Raw genomic sequence first — 16,294 nt, forward strand, 5'->3', positions numbered from 1 at the left:
GGTGTTATCTTTAACTAGTAGACTCTCTGTAGCATATATTATAAAATATTTATATGTACATATATTTTTTTCTTCATACTAGGAATATAACTTTTCTATTCAGTAATTAACATTCAAAACTCTTTTTACGATTTAATATTTCATATATTTTAAAATTTACTGTATTAAGCGCATATATCATATTTTAATTCCTCAATTAAAAATTTATGACATAAAAGAACATCAACGGCCTTTTCTCTAATATTAAAAATTAACTTTGAATTCTTACTGAAAAAATGGAGCAAATAAAGGGCTTTGCTACCCTCTACAAGGGTTGAAGTTTATACCGATCACAGTAGTTTCTACCTATAAAAGAGATCATGAAATAGGCTATCAAAATGGACTCTAATCCATTTATGATCCCGAGTTTCCAAACACATTGCAGTGAAGCGTAAGCACAAAAATGCCTCTAATCATGTATGTTTGATCCATATTAGAACCTTCCAATTTGACCTTTTCAGCACAGGCGTTGCTTCATGATTTTAGCCTCTTTAAACATTTTTGCATATAACTTGCTTGGCTGACATCCAGAAAACCAAGGTCTCTTTGGAGGTTTTACCATGAGCTGAATCATGTTCTATAAGCAAGCACACCTCAGAAAGACTTAGATTTTCACAAGACAGCAGCCTGCACCTGTGAAATCGTGGGCAACAGCATGGACAAAAGCACTGCTTGAATTCACCAGTTTATTATTCTCACCAAAAGAATTGGTAAACATCAGCAAGAAAGAACAGGTGGAAGTACAAGTCGAATCAGAAAATACTGGCCACCTCCATGTCTTGCTTTTTTTACATATTCAATCCACCTGTACCACATTTTGTAAGGTGTACGTAAAATATTGACGATAACAATTCTTCTAAATAAAAAAGAGAAAAAAATGAATAACTGAGCTTGAAATGAATGGAAAGTTTGGCATCAGAGATTTCTACTGAAACCAAAAGGTAAGCCGATTATGATCTGTCAATTCTCAGCAATTCTCAACTTAAAGATACAGTGAATGTGAGGCAGCAAGCAGGGCAGCTCCAAGGCCTGAGCCATCATTGGCGTGCTCAATCGAGATGGTTTTCGACACTTCTTCTCCAAGCAATTCATTGAGGGTGTTCTCCAAGCACTTGCTGTATTCACTGTAGTGCTCAAACAATCCACCATCCATGGCTATCACCGTTTTCTGTTCATCCATATCTTTGACGGTGTCTCTTCCTATTTTCTTCAGGATACCCAAGATCCCAGCAGCTGCAAGACGGGACCCACGGGTTGCAACAATGTTGCAAAGCTCAACCACGACCTTTCTTGTTTGAAGGGAGGCATTGGATATCTGAAATAAAGGGGAAATAATATAGTAAAATACATACAAATAGCTAGGTATATTTGGTAAATAATTGATGCAAATCGCATCATCCTAGAGCTTCTGGTATGGAAAAAAATGGTTCAACTGGATCTTTTTACAATTTCACCATTCTAGAGCATCCGGTAGAGAAAAAATGGGTTCTATTGGATCTTTTTACACTGTAATAGGTGCCACTTCAGCTCAATTTCTATATCATAAATTTGGTGCTTGTACTTAATAAAACTTCTACTTGAGTCCATATTTCAATTCTTTTTATTTGAGTTCTTGTGCTCTTCATAAATGAACAATCAAGTAAACTTTTTCCAAAAACACTCTGGTTAAACATTTCTATATCCGGTGTATATTCAGAACAAATGTATTTGATTGGATCAATTTTTACATGTACAGTGACTCAATTTTTCTTTTTGCACAAATACATGCATTCAATTTGTGGTTGGTTAGATAATTATTTAGTCAAAAACTACATCTTCCATGCGGAGCCTAAAACTAGCTAAACGGGGGACTTTCTTACAGGATATCAAGGGCCCTTTTTAATGTACAATACAAAGTATGTTTCCTGATAAGGAATATAACTGCAAGACCTTTCATAAGTGATAATGTAACATAATGGGAAATTTTTGGTCCATTACAAAATATAAAAGCTATATGGATTTGAAAATAATGGAAACATACAGAACATGTATCAGATAAAGATATACCTCTAGGATATCCTTCAATTTTTTGTCAACCAATATAAGATCGGAGGATGAATCATGATGCATTGCTGACAAATCAGGCGTCCTGCATATTAAAACTACAAATGTGAATATTTGCCAAGTCGCTTTCTCCTCACATAGGCATGCAGAATCTAATAAATATTCCTATGCCCAGGTACACTGACAACCATAACAAATGTTTTTCATTGAATAGGATAAGTATACCAATTAATATTACAGTATGTGGTATTCATTTGCTCTCAAACATGCATGTAGACTACAACAAACATGCTTACCATGCTTGGGTACATTCTCAACCATAACAAAGACACCTAGCATGATTTGACAAGCATATTGATGGTGATTACATAATCAAATACTCAGTTAAACTTGCAGCATTTGTTATGGGATAGTTTATAATAATAGCTCAAATTCTAAGATGGTGGCAATCATAACGATTTAGTTGGAGTGTTCACTTCCAAGTTCCTGGTAATCCTCAAATTTGCTCCGCATAAATTCTTCCTGTAGTAAAATTTCTTGGCAAGGTTAAATTTTTTGGAACCATAATAAGATGGTTTGTCTCTTTAGGTTATAGCCAATTGGATTTACCTCAGTATGAAGGGAATCTTGAGTTTTGGAGGAACAATGTCACCAAAAAAAGCAGCTTCTTCAGCCATCTTTAGTAGAACTCTGCGTACTATTTCACCCAAGTACATACCAGAGATTAACTTCTCAAAAATCTGTGAAGAAAAAAAAAACATTGAATAGATAATATGAACAGTACAGTTTTTGCTAGGCATGCAACAAAAGAAATTAATGGACTTATATAACTTAAAATTGAAAATTACCTGCTCACCGGGATTTAAACTTTCATTATCCATTGCATGATCATACTCAGTTAGTGGAAGATGAGATGACCTAAAGTTACCCCACTCCATGTTTATAACCTACATTGCAATATTTCAGCACTTCAGTAATTTACTATTAGCATTAAAATAAACCAAGAATAGCAATCTTTGCTGACCATCTCGCCGGATTTTGGCAGATCACCATGCCATTTTGGTATTGCTTGTGCATGTTCCACATACGCAGCATTAGATCCAGTACCTAAAATCACAGCAGCAACAACATCCTTGTAGGAATATTTACCTCCCGCTAGTGTTCCAACCGTATCATTGACCTAGTATCAACACTGTTCATTAGGTATAGAATGAAGAGGGGGAAAAAATGGAAAACCTACTCAATACCTGATGCAAAATCATTAAACAGCAGATAAAAAAATACAAAAAAGAAGATCCTATAACTTGTCATGGGAGTCCAGATTTAAATTACCAGAGCTGACACACGCATATCGAGGCCTTGTCTTTTCATGGCTCTAGTCAATTCTGCCACCACATCTTGGCCAACCTATTATTACCCAGAAATCAAGATGAGTCCTGTTTTGAGTCACAAACTCAAATTACTAAACTAATTACAGAAATATCCCGGAGATGAATGTACATCCACTGGCTTAGTTTTGGTATGTGCTTCTAACAGTATATCAGTTCAAAAACCAGTACAGCATTGAAATATCAAAAAACATAAATCTGAGATCAAGCAATCAATACTAACTGCGTCATCTATAGAGAAGCCTTTCGTCCACCTAACAAGGGTCCCAGAAGCAATGGACGTTTGCATGACAGGGAATGAGAACGTGAAACCTAACTCTCTCTGTTTACCAGGAGGAAGTTCAAACTCTTCACCTTCTTGAGCAATAAATTTTGCAAGTTCTGCTGCAATATAGTCAAAAAGTGCCTGGAATGGCAATCATATTTGTTAGTGAAAGACCTTATTATGGATTAACTGACTATAATAGCATTAGCAATGGTTTGAAAAGCAGACTTACATCTGAAGTCCCAATCATCAAATTTGGTGGAATTGACACCTCAGTGAATTCTTGATTAACAAGTCCACCGTCCTTCCCCCCCAACTGCACCCTCAATACACGGAAGTTTGTTCCACCAAGATCCAACGCATAAAACAATCCTTTCTCATCACTGTGACAAAAATAACAATAAATTTAAAATCTTGTCTCATATATCTAAACAAATCTTCAGGGAAAGAATAAAACTTTCTCTGATACATGTTCCCACTTGTTGATGGATTAAAAAGGTTTTACAATGTTTATCCACATGGCAATGTACAACTTATGTTCTGTCATTTATCACACCATCGAAGACAATACTTGCAAGTTGTTATCACAAAACTATGATCCATGCAAAGAAGGTAATTCCAGATTTCATGCACTCAGCACAAGTCAAGATTCATTTGATTAAGATTCAACATTAATCAAAAGACGTGAATTAACTCAAAATGATCCAGAACAAAATTAATCACCTCAACAGAAATCAATTGTGGTGCTTAAATATCGTTCCGGAAGGCATGAAATTAAACATCTAAATAATCTACTTAGAAAAAACAATGTGAAAATGAAAAAACAAGAAAATCCACAAGACACTCAAGTTCCATTGCATCAAAGGTCTATACATTCATACAACACAACAGCAAAGATTGAACAACACGTATTAGAGCCATATGCGAGTGTGCAATAATAAACTCTAGACAACAATATCAAGCACTCACCTTGATTAATTCAAAATGGATCAAATGGTGTATGTACACATACATTCAAGTGAAACCGGATCATGTATGCAAGCGTGTGTGTGTAGAGAGAGAGAGTATATATATATATGTGATTGTCTGATGCCTCTTTACATATAAAAATGAATCAAATAGACATAAGTGAGCAGATCAGTTTCATCACACATGCATAAACAAACACAATTCGAGTCCAATTGGATCTCATATACACATTTCAGACATTAGCATACATCCATACATACTTGAAAGAAAAAAATAAAGAAGATATACCCAGAAGGCAAATTATCGACATAGCTGATAAGCATCTTCAGCTTGCTGCCACCTTCAGAGGCAAGGCCAGCGTGCATCTCAACAACCATGGCATCAGCCACCTGCTTCAATTTCCCGATCGGAGTTCCACATTTCTCCTGCATTTCCTTCACCATCTCCATTGCCTTGGCCCATCTCCTGTCCCTCTTCATTTTCCTTTTCACAACTGATGCCGCCGCGACAGCCCCGGCCACCGCAGCCACACATACAACAGCTACCACCACCTTCTTCTCCATCGCAAACAGCAACACCGCTAAAAAGAAATGAGACCCGGAAAAAAACACGAAAAGAAAAGGATTGGCTTCGAACAAGAAGAGGGGTCTTGCTTTTTCTTTTTTAATTAGATTTTGATTTCAAGAAGTAAGGGTGTTAAATGGGTGTGTCTTTCTTGAATATGATATGGGATCTAGAAAACATGCAGATCGAGTTTGCTCGCTCTCTTTTTTTCTCTCTAATTACAGATACGTTTGCGTCCATGTGTTAATTTGCATCGTTATTTTTGTTTTTGTTTTAATTTCTTTTATAAAAATAAAATATTCCAAGCTAGTTTCCTGACTCCACTTACATTGTTTTTTCCTTTAATTTTACCACAACCAAGTACCACTTTTACTCCTCATTAATTGCTGACGCTCGAATGTTTTTTTCTTTCTCGTCCAGAAAATAAAAATAGCAATTGATTTGACCAGAAAAAGCTTGTTTTATTAAATGGATATTTGTTTTTTTAAAATGTTTTAATATTTTTTATTATTTTGTTCTAAATCAATATTTTTTTTATATTTTTAAAAAATGTTAATATATTTTTAAATAAACATTATTATACTTTTAAATATATACATGGTCCATTGATGTTCATTCGAAATTTGTGATTTAATCTTAATTCATTCTAAGCCAATAATTCCATGGCCTCCTCCCGTTTTCTATGCTCTCAACTCTTCAGTGGATACCACATATTGATTTGTGGTTATATTTTATTCTTTTATGATTAAGAATTTACAGCCTAAGATTTAAGTAAAGATAGAATATGAAGATCCTATTTATCATTGTTTGTCCTCCTTTTCCTCTATTTGAATCCTATTTCTCCTTCTTAACGACGGCGGCGGCCCAATGTCATGGTGTTTTGGATCAAATTGTGGGTGTTATGAGAATGCGGTGGTGTTGTTGGATTGCTACAATGGTGGTCCGATGAGGTTGATTGTCATGGTTTGATTTTCATCCCATCTTCTAAAGAAGACAATATATAATTTGCAATATTTTATTGTTTGAGGCTTGATTTTTATACCACCTAAAACAAAAATCAAGATAGGTAGTAGTGTACATTGACACTTAATTTTATTTTATTATACTTAGTTTTCTTGATTTGGATATATGGTCGCTATATTTTGTGTTGAAGGTCTAAATTAAATGTTTAATCAGTCAAAAAATTAGTGGATAATGATATTTTAAAATCTAAGATATATAAATAAAATTTTATTTAGTGTTTGAGATAGTGATTAATTATTATATTCAAGTGCTTTGATTTCTTCTTTTTAATCTAAGGAACTCCAAGTTTATAGTAGAAGCCTAAGTACCTGTAAAAACAGTTCCAAACAAGAAGACTTCAAGACCTTTCGATGATAAAGTCAATATATTTATAGAAAATGTATAAAATAACTTTAGGCAATAAATGATTTTAAAAAGCCTTAAATTCAATGAACAAAAATATTTGTTCTTGAGTTTTAAATTGGTTAATGCTTTGAAATCTATGTATATTTATCTTAAGAGATGAAAAATTATGAACATTTTACCTGGATATTTTGGGATGGCTTGGGCCATTGAAGATATCATTACAGTCTTTCCAGCTTTCGACAACATCTTATTTGACCATGGATCCCTTTCCATAATCGATCATGGATAAAAGAAAAAACAACCCTTTTTATTTCTACCAATTAGGGATGGCAATCCAAGATATCTCTCATGATTCAAATGGTTGTGAACCTCCAAGATATTTGAAATGTGTGATTTGCATTCACCTTTTATATTTTTGTTGAAGTAAATACCATATTTTGCAAAATTAATTGCCTGACCAGAAGCTATCTCATATTGTTGAAGCAAGTGTTTAACCATGGTGCTTTAATGTATAGTAACTCTAAGAAACATAAAACTATCATCTACAAAATACAGAGGAGAAATAGAAGGAGTTGTTCGACAAACCTTACACACATGAATGTCTCTATTTTCTTCAACACGTCTGATTAAAGCAAATGAACCCTCATTACAAAGAATAAACAGGTATGATAAAAGTGGATCACCTTGTCGTAGACCCCTTCCTGGCTGAATTGGTCTAACCTTTACTCCATTCAAACACACAAAATAAGAAATTGATGTAACACACAACATAATTAGATCATCTAACCACTATTAAATCCCAACTTCAACAAAATTGCTTACAAGTAATCTCATTTTATTTTGTCACTACTAAGCCTTTGTTACCTTTCCTGCATTGCTTCATATGGTGGATGGTTTCAAAGGCAATAATGATATTATCAATAATTGACCTTCCTAGGATAAAACTCATCTATGTAAGTGATATGATTTCGTGTAGAATTCCTCTTAGTCTGTTAGTCATAGCCTTTGCCATAATTTTATACAAGACATTGCATAAAGCAATTGGCCCATAGTCCTTTATGGAAATTGGATTGTCACCATTGAGAATCAATACAAGCATGGTCTTGGTAAGTTTTGTTGGGAAATCATTGCTCTTCATGCAATACCCATAAGCAATACACACACCTGGCCTTATTAAGTTCCAGAATTGTTAAAAAAAACTTAGGATTTAAGTCATCAGTTCCTGGGGAAGTATCTGCTCCCATTTGCAACATGACCCTTTAGAATTCCTCATCCTGGAATGGTGAAAGCAAAGTAGAGTTCATTGCTGCAGAAATACATGGGGCCATATGGTTTGTTACAAAGTCACTTGAGTTAGGACTTTCACTAAACAATTGGTGAAAATAATCCAACACCATATTTTTCATGTCCTCCTCATCTTCAAATTCCACTCCCACATCATTAAATAACCTCTTAATCTTGTTTTGTCTTTTTTTTTTATATAGATGTTGATGCGTGAAAAAAATTTATATTAACATCCCCATCCCTTAGCCAATCTTTATCCGCACATTGATGCCAGTACAACTCCTATTAGGATAGAAGTTAGGAAAGCTTATCTCGATACCTACAATAAGCCTTTGTTGATGTTACAACCCTAAGGCCATGCAAAGCTTAAAGATAATTGTGACAGTCCATTATCTCATTCTTGAATTTCTTTGATAGGTTTCTTCCCTATTAAACAAGATGATATGAACATTTCTGAAATCTATCAAGAATTTATTTGTCTGCTGATTTTGTCTATGCTTGTTAAACCACAATTCCCAAGTCTGACTTCGTATTCCATATGTTTTCGAAATGAAACCTGAAGTGTTTATGAAGGAAAAGCAATTTATGAACTACCAACTAAATGGGATTGTGATCAGAGGTCCCAATAGTGAGGTTAAGGAGCCCCATATTCTAAAAGTGAGATTGTCAAGAATTAGTACACAATGCCCTATCTAGACGTTCTTGAACCTAAGTAGGAGTCCCTTTACCCTTTCCCAAGTGAATGGATAGCCCACAAGAAGAATATCAATTAGGTTGCAGTCTTCTACAACATTTTAAAAACCTTGTAACAAGGATAAATGATAAGGATTATCTCTCTTTTTATCTTTCAACAGAAGCAAACCATTAAAATCTTTAATGCATACCCAAGAAAGATTAGATCCTCTACTAAGGGTTCTTATAAGGTTCCGTTATTCCTTGTGCCTATGTCATTCTAGAAACCCATAAAAAACTCATTAATCTCCATTGAAAAGAGTATGTACTCACCACTTCTAAATCCACATGGTTCTGAGAGTATCTAATTAATATAATAACCTCTGGACCCTTCCAAAACACAACTAAACCACCCCTCCTTCCCAATCTATCAACTGCAAAACACCCATCAATCTTAATTTCCCCTCTAATAGATTCAATTCTACTACTATCAACTTTAGTCTCCAAAAGAAAAATAGCATTTGGATTTCTAGACAACATTAACCTTTTAAGAGCTTGAACTGCACTAGAGTTACTAGGTTCTCGACAGTTCCAACTTAAACAATTCATGGCTCATGGCAAGCCTAGTCATCAAGTCCTGCCATTACTCTATGTTTATAAGATGTGCCCACAATCTCCATTGATAAGAAAGTTAGCCCAACAAAAGTAATCTCGTTTACAAAGCCCATTAAACTTGTATTACCATGTCTTAAGCCCACTCTTCATTTCTTTCTATCATCAAATAGCTAAAGGCCCAACTCTTCTAGCCCAAATAACTTCTCTTGAACAACCCTAGCACTTCCCTCTCTGTTATTAATGTCAGCTATAACAGATGTGACTGAAATGCCTCCTGGATCATGGAATTAAATAGTGTGCTTAATTATTGGCCTATAATAGATGTAACGGTTGTTAAGCCTTTCTCCTCCACCCCATTACATTCCCTCGACCGCTTGTCGTCGTCCTCTCCTATTGGCCTCAATGTAACACCTTGAGCCATGCTCTCCATTCCTTGCGGACCTCGCCATTTTGAACTTCCGGATACTCATGTTTAGGTCCTCCAAACGCCATTATTAGTATTCAAATAATAATCAATGAATGTGCCAGTAAAATTTCCAAGTTGTTTTCCAACGCCCATAGACATGCATCTCATTGGTAGATCATGCACCTGAACCCAGAATTCTACATGATTAATGGCAATCTGGCTAGGCACCTCACCTTCTTTGAGCTAATAGAGCAATAAGAGATGGTTGTTAAAAGTCCATGGCGTACCCTTTTCATAACAATTTGATGAAAGAATTGGAACAAATAACAACTAGAATTGAGATGTCCCAGATACATATACCTCTACTTGGCCACCATAGACTAGCAACCTTGTTTCTCATGCCCTTAAAATCAATCTCGCTATATGTAAGAAATCTTCCCACTAAACAAAGATCAAAGGATAGCCATTGCATTTGTCACCATTTATTTTCCACTCTTTTATCAAGGGAGGGTTTAATTAAGAGATTATAAGAACGTAAACAAGAAATTAATCTAATTTATGTGTTGTAATAAGATTCTTAACAACAGCATGAACTACTAGCATTTGGTGTACCTCAAGACATCAGTGCAGAGTGCACAAGAAAGAGGCAACCGTTGTTCTTGACCATTTGCTTATTTCAAAACCCATGATCTATTGCCCGCCTTGACTGCAGCTTCTTGGTCCAAAAAATAAATAAATAAATAACTTCAGCTTCAGACTTTTAAATTTTGAAAGTAAAGAATCACCTCCACCAGACCTCACCCGCATAACCCCTAATAATTAATTAAGGCAGTCTTGACTAGTAGGAAACTACAGGGAAGCTTCACAGAAGCCAGGCTAGTAAATTTCTTTATCGTTATAGTTTGTTGCCTTGCTGTTGTCTTCACAAGTGGGAAAAGGTCGTCATATTCGTGTTTAGAAAATGGGGGCAGAGAACTTGATATTGTTCGAATCAACACTTTATACAAAGCAATACTGAAGTCGTGTTATTTGACAATGCAACTTTCATTACCGAAAGTTAATTGTGGAACGAAATAAAACTCTCATTTCATTGATAAGTCAGCATGATCGATCACCCAAACTGTTGTAAAGAATTTACACAAAGCATTCTTTGTTCTGTGCGCTATTGCTTGTCAGCATTTAGTTGAGGTGAAAAGCTTTGAGAAGAAACAAAGTCTTGTTACTTCCAGCTTCCACTTTCTTCTAGCAGTCATCCTTTTTAAATCACTTCTGATAAGGATGGACCTCTTCACTAACAAATCCGTCAATGACCAAATGTTCATCAACTTGGGTGCATGGCCGCTGCATTCTAACACTGCTTATACTATTCCTTGATGCCATTATTTCATTGAGTGAAAGCCTCTTCTTTGACCCCGGTTCTGGTCTTTGCTTTGGCGCGCTATGAGACCTCAATTTGGCCTTAAAAGACTGCGTGTTTGCCATGTAATTAGGAAAGTTCAAATAAGGCCTAAAGTAAGCATCTCCGCAAATACTCTTTGCAGGAGTGGCAGGGGCAATGGACTGGGCAGAGTTTGCAAATCTTGGAGTACTGTGTGAAGTGGAGAACCTACACTCCTCCCCATTGAAGTACCACTCAAAATCTTGATATCCTTTGCACTCGGGTATGGAGATTCTAGCTGGCATTGGACATGGAAGAGGTGACGAGATAGCCTGGTAAGGAAGTTCTTCACCGCATTCCGATGAGGCAACGTTGATTCTACGAGACCTTGATCTTGGCTTGTAGGTGTCAATTTCAACTATCTTAGGGCTTTCATCAAATGCAGTCATGTCACAAGATGTAGATAGCCTCTTGCTGTGAAATTCACTTCTAGTATCATCAAACCTCTCCTGGAACCCAAGAAAAAAAATGTCGGTTTTTTTTTGTCAAAATAAGAAGAGGGACAGCATATACAAGAACGCAAATTTGGTTCTTACAATGGCTTTTCGTGGTCTGTGTTCAGAAAATCTATTCTCTTTGTTGAAAGAACGACGAGCGCGTTGAGATCTAATAGCATTTTGAGCTCTTATAAGGGCTTGCATGCTGTGAAGGGTTGCTGTAGCCCGTTTCCGGACTAAATAGCCCCTAACAACTGCTTGTAGCTTAACCAGCCCTTTCAATGCGCGAAGAGCTTTTCGAGCCTGAGAAATTAAATCAAAATTTAACTCATTAAAGAGCAATTAGTCTACAAAACACATTGCAATGAATTACCTAAAATTACTCTCAAATCAATCATAGAAGGTAACTGGATGGAGGAATCAAGTGAAACAAAAAAGGGAAAGAATTTCCAATCAATGGTCCAACCCAGAAAGGCAAAGTTTCAAATACAAATTTCAGATTCAGGAAAGTGCACCAAATCCGCCAAAATGAAGAATGAAAGGAACAAAAACAAATCAATGGCCCAGTTAAAGAGAAACCTGGAAAACATACGAACATTGCATTGACCCTAAAAAACGTGTGCACTGTTCCATTACCTATTAAATCTACTTGTCTTAGCACATGATGGAAGGCACATATGTACAGTTCAAGGAAAGCATGGTTTCGTACCAACATTGATCAGCCTCATTACCATGTCAACATGAAGGTTTTTTTTTTTAAAAAAAAAGACACTGATAGTAACATTTGAATAATATTTGAAAAGGATCTTCAAAGCAACTCATCTTAAGCATGTCAAAAGCATATGTACTGTTTCGTTACCCTCGTGTTTCGCAGCTTTAAAGTAAAGGTTATGCATAATAACATGAACCAAGAAAAACATTTGTGCCATTAACATTATAATGTAAAAAAACCTGACAAATCTAGAAACATTTCATTACTGTGCAAAGAAAAATACACAAATCTAACCAAACAGAGCAGGAACTGCAAAGACCAGATACACCAAGATCAGAAAACCAACTTTTGAACTTAAAATTTGAGCCCAGATAAATATCAATTTCAAAATCGAAATTCAAAAATCCACTCACCAAGTAGCCTCTAAAGACAGTTTGAATTTTGACTGCAGCCCATCTCTCCCTCCCTCCACCAAACATTGTCCCTCTGCCATGGCTGGTGAGCCTCACAACCGCCACCGCTGCCTGAGCCGCAGCCACTGCTGCATCGGCAGCTGCAGCTGTGGCTGCTGCCACTGCAATCGCATGCTTGTTCTGCTCTCTTTCTGTTTCAGAAAGGTAGGATCTAAGCCAGGCATCATCTTTCATGCTCCCAGAGCGATTCGCTGGAGCGTCGTCCTTCCCTGATTTGGCAAAACTCCACCTTTTCTTCTCTTTCTTGTCACTTGAAATTTGTGTGGCAACATCCTCTCTTTCTTTATCTTTGTCTTTCTTCATGCCTAATAAGCCCTTAAGCCACCTTGAAGCTCTGCCCATCTTCATCTATCTCTCTCCTCTACTTTCAAGGAACAGCTTGATGTGACAAATCAGATAGAGAGATACAACTAGCCAAGAATCCTAAATAGATAAACAAAGTATTAAAACTCTGATATAACAGCACAGCACCAATTTGGAGTAACAATTTGTTTATGCTCTACAGTTTTAAGTTGAAAAAACTAGACAAAGAAAGTTGATGTCAAAGAAGCTAAAGGGGTTGTGGCTATTTTTGAAGTGTGAAAAATGGGCAGGGGAAAAAAAAGAGGCATGACAGGAATAATAGTATAAAAGGGGTCCAAAAAAACAAAATGTATGTTTCAGAAACCGAAAACAAGAGCCCAGGAGGAGTGTTTATAGAGGATAGAAAATCAAGAACTGCAAGATCTTTAGAATCTTTACAGGTTGCAAGCAGAGAAGTGAAGAGAGCAGTGCGGGAGCAGTATAAAAAAAAAACCCTTAAAAAATAGATAAAGATTAGTTCTTTTAAAAAAAAAACAAAGAAATCTGACACAACCTCGTGAAAAACTGTATTACAAGACAAAAGGAGTCACAGAAAGATCAGAGATGCAGATTAAGAATAAAAAAACCTGAAAAATAAAGGAAAAAAGAGTTCGAAATACTCTTCAGGTATTCACAATACACAAACAAGAATCAGAAGACAGACGCATAACAAGTGAAACTTCAATAATAATATAAGAAATAGCAAATATATAAAATACAATCTATTCACCTTCTCAATTTCAAAAACAAACTATAAAAAATAAAAATAAAAACCAACTTTTCTGTCTCTTAAAACATTTCTCGGATCACTTTCTTTCAGTAGAAAATTTCTCTCTCCCTCTCTCTAACTTTCTGGAGCAACGTGTACTAGATACGCCCACTGACCATCCCGTGAATCAATTCACCTTTTTGCATTTCTTTTTCGAAACCCATTTTGAGTATAGTTTGATTCTCTCTCACTCTCCTGTTTGTTACTGTGATGCTTTTTTAAAAAAATAATATTTTTTATTGCTTGAAGTTCAATTTTTTTGTATTTTTAGTTTATTTTAATGCATTAATATTAAAAAAAATTAAAAAAAAAATATTGTTTTAAATAATAAAAAAAGCAATAATACATATAACAAGAATGAACGTTACCCCCTTCTCTTTCTCTACAAAAAGAAAGTGCAATGAAGACGCATAAAAGCTAGAAAGCCCATTAAAGGGGTGCTTTTTATAGGTTCTCTGGGTTCCAAAAGAATGAGCCAAAAAGAAAAGCTGAGAGCTCCTCTTCCTCTGTTGGGCTAGGAAAAGATGTTTCTTCTATGATTTGTGGCTCAGTATCTCTGCCATTGATTCTGCAGAGGAAATCTTTCAGTTTGATGACTCAAAATCAAAAGGGAGTTCCCATCTGCAAATGGGGTCTTGACTATTGTAGATTTTGAATCCTTTTTGGTAAACAAGGACTATTTTGAATCCTTTTTTAACCATTAAGAAGAGAGAGAAGAAGAGGGTAGGGGTAAGGTTTTTAAAACCTCCATTAAATTTCCCGATTCTAGGGATATCAAAACTATTTTCATGATATTTATTACTTATTGGGGATGTTGACCGCTGACAGTTGGCGTTTGAGAGTGATTAAATAATACTTAAATCATCATTAAGTAAATTAAAAATGTTGATTTTTAAATTTGAATGAAGATCTCGACCCCTGGGCTGTAAAAACTGAAAGAGGCTATTGTTAAAGCAGCAGGTGATGTTGATGGAATAAACTCGACAGGAAATTTGAAAGAAATATTATTGAACCTAAACATTGGGAGGGAAATTCAAAAGTGAAAGTACAACGTATGAGTTGGATGGATGGGATAGGTCAGCATGTTCTGCCGAATGGAGTCTTATTAGGATTATATAAATCATGATTGCCCGTGATTTAGATTTTAGTTGTGTTTTATTGCTGTGATATATTATTTTTAAAAAAATATTAAATTAATATTTTTTCAAATAAAAAAATAATTTAAAGAGAACATCCATGACACAAAAATAAATAGTTATTTAGAGTCTATTTAAAAGTGTAGTTGCGGTTGCTTTTTAAAGTGTTTTTCGTGCTGAAATACATCAAAATGATGTTTTTTTATTTTTTAAAAAATTATTTTTGAAATCAACGCATCAAAACGATCCAAAATATAAAAAAATTAATTTTTAACAAAAAAAAATTTTATTTTTTTGAAAACGCGAGTACAATCGCGTTTCTAAACACTCACTTAATCTAACACGTGAAATATTATTATTCCTTCTCTTGAGAAAATATTGTCATTTTGTCATGAATGGAATTTTTTTTTTTTTTTTTGCTATAATGCCAAAAATGTAAAACAATTGTTTACTAATTAGAAATAGAGCGTTGAACATTATGCGAATTTATTTATTTTTTTTCATTTTGTATTACATGGATAGGATATGATAGAATGATGATTGAAAAGACTAGTTATAAATGAAATCTACATCAATTTTCTTTAGAGAGGTAATTTATAATAATAACTCGTATGAATATAGAAGATATTTGATATATGAATTCTTAATGTCTTCTTGAAATGTGATTTTTTCATTTGATTCAAAATGAAAATTTTCAATAATTTGTTTTCATTGTATTTGGCTTGTACATGAAGAATTTAAACAAATTTTGTAAACCTGTAATAAAATAAACATAATAGTGATAATTATTTTAGTAATAAAGTTTTAAGGATTAAAAGCCCTTGAACATGGTTTACTTTTAAGAATATCAACAAAACAGATAATCAGTTAAATGAAAAACACTTGAAATTAAAAAAGAAGGGCAAAATAATAAATATGGATAAATGGAGGAGTATAAATGCACTCTTGACTTCTAGAAAAAGCCAAGAGTGGTCGGCCACCATAAGAAAGGGAGAGGAGGGTTTTGCCAAAATTCTTCAAATTTTCCTTAAAAGTTGCAAGAATATACTAGAAAATAAAGATCAAAAAGGGCTAGAAGGAGTTTAGCTAGGGAATTAAAAGAAAAATCAAAGAAAAAAACAACTAGAAAGGGCTGGTTTTGGGAAAAAAAGAGGAAGAGAAAGAGGGATGAAAGAAAGACTAGTTTCCTTGCTATATTTATTTCTAAAATTCCTGTTTAAGAGGTAAGGAACATTAATCAAAGCTTAATTTTGAGTTTTAGCATGATTTTATTGTGTTAAGAGATGTTTTATATTATGTAAAAATTAGATTATAGAAACTGATTGTGTTAATGGCTTGTTTAATGCTTGAAACATAATTATTATAGTAGTTTAA

At 34.7% G+C, this 16,294-nt stretch overlaps 2 protein-coding genes and 1 long non-coding RNA gene across 6 annotated transcripts; 1 reads left to right on the forward strand and 2 right to left on the reverse strand.

The window, feature by feature from the left end:
• Positions 1-708: 708 nt before the first annotated feature.
• Positions 709-5,528, reverse strand: LOC7470585 (hexokinase-1). The gene is made up of 9 exons (XM_002299703.4): positions 4,993-5,528; positions 3,968-4,118; positions 3,694-3,876; positions 3,415-3,489; positions 3,107-3,262; positions 2,931-3,029; positions 2,692-2,822; positions 2,086-2,167; positions 709-1,354 (listed from the first exon to the last, which is right to left on the reverse strand). Exons 1-9 carry the CDS (start codon positions 5,265-5,267, stop codon positions 1,022-1,024), a joined length of 1,485 nt encoding a protein of 494 aa, XP_002299739.1. The 5' UTR covers positions 5,268-5,528; the 3' UTR covers positions 709-1,021.
• Positions 5,529-6,037: 509 nt separating this feature from the next.
• Positions 6,038-11,559, forward strand: LOC127904900 (uncharacterized). Its single transcript, XR_008058331.1, has 2 exons — positions 6,038-6,231; positions 11,155-11,559. It is a non-coding gene; the product is annotated as an uncharacterized LOC127904900 (long non-coding RNA).
• On the reverse strand, positions 10,596-14,520 carry LOC7475102 (protein IQ-domain 26). 4 transcript variants are annotated; one of them, XM_024607157.2, is made up of 5 exons: positions 14,153-14,519; positions 13,794-13,979; positions 12,614-13,096; positions 11,588-11,791; positions 10,596-11,500 (listed from the first exon to the last, which is right to left on the reverse strand). In XM_024607157.2, exons 3-5 carry the CDS (start codon positions 13,019-13,021, stop codon positions 10,877-10,879), a joined length of 1,236 nt encoding a protein of 411 aa, XP_024462925.1. In that variant the 5' UTR covers positions 13,022-13,096; positions 13,794-13,979; positions 14,153-14,519; the 3' UTR covers positions 10,596-10,876. The 4 variants fall into 4 exon arrangements, with proteins under 4 accessions (XP_024462925.1, XP_024462908.1, XP_052305967.1 ...); XM_024607140.2 differs by having other exon boundaries at positions 13,746-13,979; positions 14,153-14,518; XM_052450007.1 differs by having other exon boundaries at positions 12,614-13,979; positions 14,153-14,520.
• Positions 14,521-16,294: the final 1,774 nt, after the last annotated feature.

This window comes from Populus trichocarpa, chromosome 1 (assembly GCF_000002775.5).
Source record: "Populus trichocarpa isolate Nisqually-1 chromosome 1, P.trichocarpa_v4.1, whole genome shotgun sequence".
Lineage (NCBI taxonomy): Eukaryota > Viridiplantae > Streptophyta > Magnoliopsida > Malpighiales > Salicaceae > Populus > Populus trichocarpa.

Bases quoted from the DNA above. Each gene is read 5' to 3' on its own strand.
- LOC7470585 (XM_002299703.4), bottom strand. From the start codon at position 5,267: ATGGAGAAGAAGGTGGTGGTAGCTGTTGTATGTGTGGCTGCGGTGGCC. The intron at 3,490-3,693 runs GTTAGTATTGAT...GGGTAATAATAG, and splicing joins GCTTCTCTATAGATGACGCA to GTTGGCCAAGATGTGGTGGC. The intron at 3,263-3,414 runs GTAATTTAAATC...TGTTGATACTAG, and splicing joins ATATGCGTGTGTCAGCTCTG to GTCAATGATACGGTTGGAAC.
- LOC7475102 (XM_052450007.1), bottom strand. From the start codon at position 13,021: ATGAAGATGGGCAGAGCTTCAAGGTGGCTTAAGGGCTTATTAGGCATG. The intron at 11,792-12,613 runs GTGAGTGGATTT...TTAATTTCTCAG, and splicing joins CTGTCTTTAGAGGCTACTTG to GCTCGAAAAGCTCTTCGCGC. The intron at 11,501-11,587 runs GTAAGAACCAAA...CTTGGGTTCCAG, and splicing joins ACAGACCACGAAAAGCCATT to GAGAGGTTTGATGATACTAG.